The 9,608-nt window shown below is 46.2% G+C and overlaps 1 protein-coding gene across 1 annotated transcript; it reads left to right on the plus strand.

The window, feature by feature from the left end:
• Positions 1-270: 270 nt before the first annotated feature.
• LOC123190400 (protein S-acyltransferase 21) lies at positions 271-6,634 on the plus strand. Its single transcript, XM_044603027.1, has 10 exons — positions 271-574; positions 2,407-2,520; positions 2,613-2,715; positions 2,786-2,985; positions 3,873-3,941; positions 4,048-4,119; positions 4,208-4,336; positions 4,904-4,984; positions 5,075-5,266; positions 5,578-6,634. Exons 1-10 carry the CDS (start codon positions 530-532, stop codon positions 6,415-6,417), a joined length of 1,845 nt encoding a protein of 614 aa, XP_044458962.1. The 5' UTR covers positions 271-529; the 3' UTR covers positions 6,418-6,634.
• The last annotated feature ends 2,974 nt before the right edge of the window (positions 6,635-9,608 follow it).

A 9,608-nucleotide genomic window follows, 5' to 3' on the forward strand; every position in this document is an offset into this window, starting at 1 on the left:
CCAGCAAATGGGATGAGGAGGCCAGATCCAACGGCTACGCCTGGCCGATGGTACGGTGCGCAGGGTAACCGAGGCCGCTCGCCGGTCGACCGACGCAGAGCATCGGCCAACATAAAAAAAAGGAACTCATGTCCCTGGACGGCCCACTTCTCAGTGATATATATCAAATTAAGTTCGGAAGGAAACAAATATTTTCAGTCCACGCAGTGGACGACGCAGGCGACGAGAGCAGAGGACGACGGCCCAGGCAAAAGAGAATCCGAGACCGCCCCCTCCCTCCTCCCAGTAAAAAATCCACTACCGCCGTCGCCACGCACACCCACTTCTACCACGCCTTCCTTCCTCCTCTTCCCCTCCCCCTCTCTCCCCGGCGCAGCGCAGGCCGAGAGGTGCCGTACCGTACGGGGCGCTAGGGTTTACTCCGCGCGGCTCGGGATCTCGCGCCCCCCCAATGCAGCCCCCGCCGCCGCCGCCGCCGCGTCGCTGATCCCGTGGCCGCTCCCTCCGCCTCCGCCGCGGCAGCGCCGCCATGGCGCGCCGCCACGGGTGGCAGCTCCCCGCCCACACCCTGCAGGTCCGTTCGCGTTCGCCCTTCTTTTATGTTCCTCTGTGCTCGAACGCGCAATGTGCCTCCGGATCTCCCCGCCGGGGGACCGGAATTGTTTTCGCTTCGGCGCTTCCGAGGCCGAGAACCCCGCGCTGTGGCGTTTGAAAGTCTCCCTGTGCCTTGCCTGCGCGATGCTGGCGACTAGCGTGTTTAGGTTAGCACGAGAAGTAAACTACTGATGCGCGCTGTTCGTTTTGATCTGATGCGTTCCCCCATTTTTCGGTTCAATCCTAGTATTATTCCGTAGTTATGTGTGTCTGATGTGATGGACTGATGCATTATCTTTACCTGCATTTTTTTGGGTGCTACTGCGCGACTTTACTCTGTACTGTGTATGTTGCCCATTTCTGCTGTTCCGACGCGAACTACATGGATTTGATTTTCTTAGGTTTACCCTGATGCCATGCTGCTCGAATTTCACGCGGTGCTTCGTTCTGATCCCGTGCGCAATGGCGCGAGTATGTTTCTGCTCTAATCTGGCATTTTTCTCTGCAGACAATTAAACTGTTGTTTTTTTGTTGGTTTCCTCTTGGTCTCTTCTGTTCTTTGTCTTCGATGTGATGGGGGATTTTGGCCTTGGACTTTTGGAGTTGGAGTTTCGCGGCTTTGGCCGCCGCCGCCAACTCTGTTTGTTTTCTTGTCTCCTTCCTGTTTGCACAACCAACTCGCTTTAATTAGTTTTGCAATTACAGGCTAACTACAAACTGTGCTCGAATGCGGAACTTTAGTTTGTTTAGTCCTCTGTGTGTTGTCCCCATGGTATGGGTGCATCCGTGTTCAAAATGACGGGTTTTCAGTTCAATGGCGTTCACCTTGCTGTCCTGTACTGACATGGTATCCCAGCTTAATTGTATGCTGGTCCTGGCTAAACACATTGTATCTGAGTTCTGAGGGAAGTATCATTTTAAAGTGTGAGCCCTGTAATAAGAGCTTAGTAGTCAACTGAATTAGCGAGTATTTCACGACTAACGGTTAGATATTTTCACTGATTCTTGGCTTATGACCTGAGTTATGGAGGACACGACGCTTGGTCTATGCATCTGCTCCTATCAAGCGTATCCTCTCTTTACTTGAGAACATCCAGTTAGTAATGGCTCTCTGGTACATGTACAGACCGAATCACCCTGCTTACCTTCATCTGATCGTCTTATCTCCCCTTCCTCCTTAAATTTGAGATAGAAGTTTAAAAGATCAAGCAAATAGGCAAAGGTCTTTTTATCTTTGATCTTGTACTAAACAAGAGATCTGCAATATCTGAGCAAGCGTGTTAACTGGTTATCTTGTGTAAAATATTAAAAAATTCACATGTAAATTTGATGGTTTTATGCACTTCAAATGCTTATTGTTTATGAAAAACCTAGGGTTAGGAGTCCTTAGTTTGCTTTCAGCTTTTTGTGGAGGTTTTGGTCTTGCTTTTCTGCTCAACCTGTGGCGTCTTGGTTGGATTCACACTTCCTTCATGCTGGTGTCACCACAAACTACAAGCTGTTTGATTTTTTGAAACAAGTACACTCCGACTCCCCAGGCCATTACTCATTAGTCAGATTAAGGCTGATGCTAGCTACTCTGGCCTAAGCTTCCTCCTTGAGCTGTTTTTATTTTGTCTAGTTTTAGCCCTAGTGGTGTTTGTCAGTGCTCGGTTCACGTTATGTTTGGTTGGTTGTGACCTGTGTTTTCTTGTTGATCATTCGGTCGATGGTTTCATGTCCTGACACTCTTTCTTCTTCTATAAATGTTCGAATGCAGTTCTCCTTCATGGTTCGGAAAAAAAAAATTGAATGGTGATTTTTTTTTGGCAGGTGGTTGCTATAACAGTGTTCTTCTTGCTGTGTATAGCATTCTATGCTTTCTTGTCTCCGTTTCTTGGGAAGGACCTGTATCAGTATATTGCAATCGGTGTTTATAGTTTTCTGGTAAGGTTCCACTTCCTCTATTTTTATGCATGGATTGAATCCTGGAATATATTTCATTTGATATGCCTCTTGTATCTGTTTCTGTTTATCAGGCTTTATCGGTATTGATTCTATATGCTAGATGTACTGCTATTGATCCTGCTGACCCTGGCATCCTGATTAGCGTCAATGGTGCACTAATCTATAAATCAGAAGGTATGTCCTGATACCTGATGAAACTGCTATTGAAGTTCAAATACTAATACATCATCCTTTTGATTAAAAGCAAACGTAGACACTCAAGAAGAAGCTGGCAAATCAGGATTGGAAGCCAACGAGGAAATCAGAAAGCATAGATCATGTTTAGGAACTGGTTGTTTTTGTTGTGCTATTTTTAAGAAAGAGGATTGTCGCAAAGAAGATGAAGCTTACCAACAAGAAAATTATGCTGAGGAGGCACTCTTTTGCACCCTTTGCAACACAGAGGTACCCAGCAAGCAGAATATATCATACTCAAGAGTTCGGACTTCGGATGCATTTTATTCTTTTGTTATAGCCATGGTAGTTCTGGAAAATGGATGCAATGCAGATGCTTGCATCCATTAATTAGAATTTACCTGTTTCTTGAGTCCATATCTATTTTACATGAATTTAAATGCTATAACTGATATATTACAGCACATGTTAAAGAAGTCTGGTATAAAATATATTATTGTTTATGTGTGTGTCACTTGAAAATTTTGTCCATTTGCATCATAATGTTTACTCCCTCTGTTCCAAAATAAGTGCCGTGGTTTTAGTTCAAATTTTAAAGACCACAACACTTATTTTGGAATGGAGGGAGCAGTATTTAGGCACTTCTAAGACTTTTGGGAACAGGCAATACACAGGGTTTAAGGAGGGACTCCTTTGTGATATACTTTCTGTAATAAGTTAGTTGCATCTGCCTTTGTCGTGTACGCAGCACAGTTGACATGATGATATAGAGACATAAATGCCCAACACAAATCAGCTAAGTTAGCATCGATGCAGTAGCTTGTAAAAGAAATCCACAAGGATGATTAAGGAAGGATGCATGCATGAGATAATTCCATAAATTCTGTTTCTGTTGAAAATAAGCATAAAGAAGCAAACAGGAGTGAGGCAAAAGGACAATGTTTGGAGATTAGATCTGTTATAGTCATTGGCAGCTACAATTTATCCTGTCATACTATTTTATCTGTTTTTGTGCTTCTGCAACATTGATAGATTCGGAGTAGAACATTTTATGTCTGCTTGCAACAATAATAGAGTCCTTTATGTTTACGCAAATGTGCCGTTATTCTTAACTTCTATTCGTATTGAAATGCCCTTTCCTTTGTGTATTGATGCAGGTGCGAAAAAATAGTAAACATTGTCGGAGCTGTGACAAGTGTGTTGATGGTTTTGATCATCATTGTCGGGTAGGTGCCATGCTGAAGATTATGTATTTCATTCAGTCTTTCTACCCTTTCTCCACAGTTTGTTGGTGTGGATTTTCTGCTCTCTTATTTGTCCTTTTTGATGCAGTGGCTGAACAATTGTGTTGGAAGGAGAAATTATATGACTTTTTTGTGCCTTATGGCTGTGAGTCTTGCTTGGGTATGTAGAATTACCATAGGAGTGTGAAATTTGATGTCCTGAAAGCATTTTTCATGTTTCTAATTGTACATTTTCGTTATGCATAAAGCTTGCGGTTGAGTGTGGAGTTGGTATAGCTGTGTTTGTACGTTGCTTCACTGATAAAGCAGCAATTGAAGAACAAATAGGAGAAAAGCTGGGCTATGGTCTTTCACGAGCGCCCTTTGCAGTCATTGTGGTAAATGTTAATGCCTTTTTCTTATCTTGTTTTGAGGCATATAGCTGTACCTTTGGATTTCACCGTAATTACTTTAATATATCCATCTTCATTGAGCGGTCTTTGTAAGGTGCAGAATCAAATCAGTGGTATGTGGTGTAGTATTGCTGTTGATCTGAGGCAGGGTGTTGACTTAGTAGGAACACTTGAACGTAATTTAATTTTATTACATGAGGACAGAACAGAGTTTCTAACTCTGTGCAGCAGCAGTTGTACATAAACGCTGCCACTGCTGCAAATTAGAGTAGTAACTTGGCCTTTTTGCCCCAAAGGAATAATTTATGATCACAATGGCATCATTTTGCATGGTTAGTACTATTTGAATTATGTATACTGACATCTATTTGGCCATATAGTACAGTACTTTAAATTGAGCTAGTTAGTTACCTTTCAAGCAATAATAACTTGTAATCGATCACTGCATTGAAGTATATAACACCATAGAGCTAGTCATACGATAGTCAAGCACTGTATTAGAGTATATGACATGGCTAGCTCAATCTTAACTCAATACATCCTTGGCTTCAGGCCCTGAGTACAGCTCTTGCTGTGCTTGCTTCAGTGCCCCTGGGGGAGCTGTTCTTCTTCCATATGCTATTAATCAAGAAGGTTCGTCACTTTGCTATTCCTTGTCAATACTGTACTATAATTTTTGCAAGGAATTGATTATGATACCGCTTTGTTACAACCATTTTTCAGGGCATCACAACTTATGAATATGTTGTGGCAATGAGGGCTCAGAGTGAACCTCCTGGTCTCTCTGTCAATGATGAGCAGCAAAGCTTGCCATCTTCTCCCATGAGTTCTGCACCAACTGCTTTCAGCGGGAGCTCGTTCGCACGGCACTACAAAGGTGCATGGTGCACTCCACCGCGCATCTTTGTTGACCAGGTGTGTTTCTTATCCAGTGCTACGTCTAGCCTTCTAGGCCGTATCAACTGTCTGTAGTTTGCTAACCAAAATCAACTTTCCATAGAGTGAACTGTCGGGTGTTTATGTTTCTATCACTGGAAGCACATCAATTTGCTGTGCTGTTTACTTTTCCAATGATGGGATTAATGCTTTCCACGTTAATAAATCTTATCAGAAACCTGCACTGTTATGTGCAAGATGTGTTCTGTCCATCATAATCGTTTTCATTTCGAAGTTGAATTTTTCTCCTACTTCTTCGGCCTATTTTAATCGTCTGTATCACATCACAGGACGAAATCATTCCACACTTGGGACCTGGGCGATTACCTTCAACTGTTGATCCTGATAGCACAGACCCGGTCGAAAGAGCCAAACAACACGCCAAGCGCCAAGTTCGCATTAACCCATGGAAGCTGGCAAAACTGGATTCAAACGAGGCCATGAAAGCCGCAGCAAAAGCCAGAGCCTCTTCATCTGTGCTGAAACCGATCAATAGCCGTTCCCATTACGACGCCGACCAGTGCTCCAGCGATAACCTCAGCTGCAGAAGCAGTGTAATGAGTGCTGATACTAGCAACCACATCGACACTCGGTCTGGCAGGAATGCTCCGTACAAGTCCCCTTATCCACCCAGCATAGCAAGTGCAGATGACATTGAGCTGTATCCTCAGACACCCAGCAGCTTCCAGAGCAACTCGCGGACTCCGACGCCCATTGCAGAGCACCATCCCTCGAAGCATTTCAACCCAATCTATCAGACATCAGCCAACAGGTCCCCATTCTCAGCCAAAGCAAATGAAGCGGCTATACCAGAAGCCAACAACGCAAGGAGATTTAGTGTGCCGAACACAGATAGATCTCCTCGGTCATCGGTTTACTGGGATCAGGAAGCTGGCCGGTTCATGTCTGCGCAGGCAAACCAGGGACCGAGCTCTCGGGTAACCCGGCCCGACCTTCTGTACACCGGTCAGTCTATATTCTTTGGTGGACCTCTGATGACAGATTCTGCGACGAGAAGTTTCAGAGACCCTGGCGGCTCGAGCCAGCGCTCCGGTGTGTCTCGGCCTCACCAGCTCCCCGTGTTCATTCCCGCTGATCCCCAGAAAGATCACCTCCCCAAGTTGCCATGAAATGAACTGTTTTCGGAGTATCCGCGCGAAGCACCTGTTTCTCTGCTTCATGGTGGCATGATGCAATGTATAGTTCTCAGTTCTTGCATCAGACCTTTTAGGTTATGATTTTGTGTCAGCTAGGTGGAAATTGAAATTAATTTAGTAACGATTGTAATACAGAATCATGAAGTCTCTTTTGTTTATCAAGGAAAAGGATGTCTAAGCTGTTGGATGAGAAGGGGATAATCGGATGAGGGTGTTGGTGAGGGGATAAGGGATAAGGATGTTATGCGTGTTAGATACACCTGGTCGGTTGGCCCCAAATGTTAATCCGATTACTACCAGAAATGTCAAGAGTCCCTTTTTTCCTTTCTGGCCATCTTCTTCGATGGATTATTAACCTTTTTAGCAGATTTGCTAAGCCTGAAATTTCAGTCACCTAAAGTTGCATCTTGTTTAGATGGAACCTGTACTTTTATCTGATTTGCTCATCCTAAGTGGCTTGAATGTTTAGTCACCTAAAGTTCCACCTTGGCTAGCCTAAACCTGTGCTTATTTTATTGGATTGGGGCTAATTCCTATTTCCTCTGTAGTGTCAAAAACGTTCTTATATTATGGGACGGAGGGAGTAATTGTCTAAAAAAAATTCAGTGATTCAGTCACGCTAAAGTTGCACCTTGGTTAGCCTAAAATTGTACGTCTGGGATCATGCAACTTTAGTGCGAGTTTCCGTCTGAGGTTTATATATGAAGATAAATGAGATGGGAATGGTTGGATGTTGATCCTAACGCTTTTAAAAAGCGACAGAGATATATATGAATATTTCAGGCAACTTACAGTGACACTCCCACACCTTTTGGCAAAAAACAGAAGACAGAATGCACTCACCTTCTGTCTCACTCTCAGAATATATCATAAAACGCGTTTTGACTCGTTAAGACAATGTTTTAACCAACAATTAGTTTGTCATTTCATGTCCTTGTGTGATAGTATGATATAAATATAAACACCGTTAGATTCGTATTTAAAATACCTGTGAGTACAATTTTGATTTTTGAAGTCACGTGCTTGTCTTAACACACTGGCGTCTGGCGGAGCTATGGTGAGGGCGGGGAGGGCTCAGATGAGATTTTTTTAGCAATTTACACCCCAAAAACCCTGGCTTAACAGAGCAAAGTATTTGCGCAAGAAAAGAAAAATCAAAGTAGTGCGTTTGATATCGTGAGACGTAATCGCATAACTTTTCTGTGGTCGCTTGTGATATGCCGACCATCCATCCAAGCAAGCAATCCAGAATCCAGACCCTTCACCCGCGGACTGAACTGTCCGTCTCCGTCAGTCTATCTATCTAAATCTACGTATCTCAGTGGCTAGAAGCCTACAACCTACAATCATATTTTACGGTCCGCTTTCGCACCACTTTCTGATGAACCCGTGTGATCCGTTAAGTAGGAGGATAATCCAGTAAGTGGATGTGGTGGCTCCGCAGGTTTGGTTTGGCCCCTTTCAACTGGCCGGTCGGAGCGAAAGCGCAGGTGCCTGTCACCCGAGAAATGGCCTTGCCCGCGGGCGACAGCGACGTTTCCTTACCGCGGTGATGCGCGGACGGTCGCCGCTGCTGCGCTCGTGGCGAAGAAAGAGAGGAGCGGCCGCTTCCCCCTCCGTCCACTCGGTTCGGTCGCTCATCGTCCGGGTTCTACGTATTTTGTATCGGTTTCTGGGTGCGACCCAAACAAAATCTTGAGTAGGTGTCAGCGCGAGTGCCGCTCGTCTCGTGTAATCGTGTGCATCGCTCGCAAAATATCTCCCGGGTTCGGTCCCTCGCCGCTGATAACCTTGGCGTGGTGTGGACGAGTGTGTACGTGCACGCGCGGGTGAGACGCAACCGGCGTCAGCGCCGGAGGTGTGATGCGTTCATGCCGCCACGTTCAATGAATCGCGACCGGTGCCGCGCATGCACCGGCACGCATGACGCGCCGCGCCGATACACGGCCGCGTACCGTGAACTTGCTGGCGCCGGCTGGCACCGAGGTCGCGCGAGCCTGCTACGGTCACCTGGGATGGGAGCCGTCCGTGCCAGCGCGGGCGGCGTGACGGCGGAAGGCCGTCTCCGGACGACACCTCCCGCGGCTTTCCCGGCGCCGCCCGGCGATAAAGACCGCCGTGCGCGCACGACCCGGCCCCGTTTCCACCCTCCGCGGTGCACCGCGACGCAAAGGCAAGGCAAGCGTTTCCCCTCCGGGCAACAATGGAAAGGGCGACAAAAGCCCGATAAAAATCCGGCAAATACACATTCCGGCTCCCGCCCAAGAAAAACTTGCCGGTCACTGATGGCGACGTGCCTTCTGGCCGGTGGCGCCTTTATTCGGAGGTTTCCTCCGGGCCGTCCGCTGGTCGAAACGCGGGGCCGAGAACGGGAGGCCGGATTGGACGGTGGCGCACCGCCCCCGGCGGAAGTGGAAAGTCTGCAACGGAAAACGCTGGAGGTGTCGTGCACCCATCGCTCCGGAATACGCCGGGGCAAAGGAGCTCCCGTTCGGGGTTCTCGGTGCGGCGCAGGCACATGCCCCGGCCGGGGCCAGAATACGCTGCCTTTTTATTGCCGTGGCGAGGACGGACCAAGGTTTGCCGTGCAGTGCTGGCTGGTGCCCGATCGATCTCTATCGTGGCACCAGGCGTATTTTTCTTCTTCCGAAATCTTATCGAGTATCGAGCGTTCGAGTACCGGGGACGTGTGTCGGCTCGTGCCACAAACGGAGCTCACGCGTGCTCCCCGCTTAATAACCCGCATCCCACATTCCCACCAACCAAACTCGTATATGAAGGATAACGTTTTGTATGAAATGAATGTACCTCACTGACAAATAAAAGGCAACCCCACTGAATGCTACGTCCCCGCATTAGCAACACCAAGCAATATCGGCGTGCTCATCCGAGCAAATTTCAAAAAAAAAAGTAAAATTATCTTCTTAAGCGTTTCCAAGATTTCGCAAATGCAGAACCGGATTTTAAATTTCCTGTTTTCACATCTAACGGATCAGTTTTGGATAATCATAAATTCTACTCTCTCGGCATATCAGAGGGGGTACTACGTATTTCTAATGATTCGACAATTTTTGAGTGCCGTGATATATTGAAGTTTAGACTTATTATGGGAGATTTTAATGTAGCTATTCCGGGAAACTTTAACATACCAATTCCGATAGACT

This window comes from Triticum aestivum, chromosome 2A (genome assembly GCF_018294505.1).
Source record: "Triticum aestivum cultivar Chinese Spring chromosome 2A, IWGSC CS RefSeq v2.1, whole genome shotgun sequence".
In the NCBI taxonomy this organism is placed as follows: domain Eukaryota; kingdom Viridiplantae; phylum Streptophyta; class Magnoliopsida; order Poales; family Poaceae; genus Triticum; species Triticum aestivum.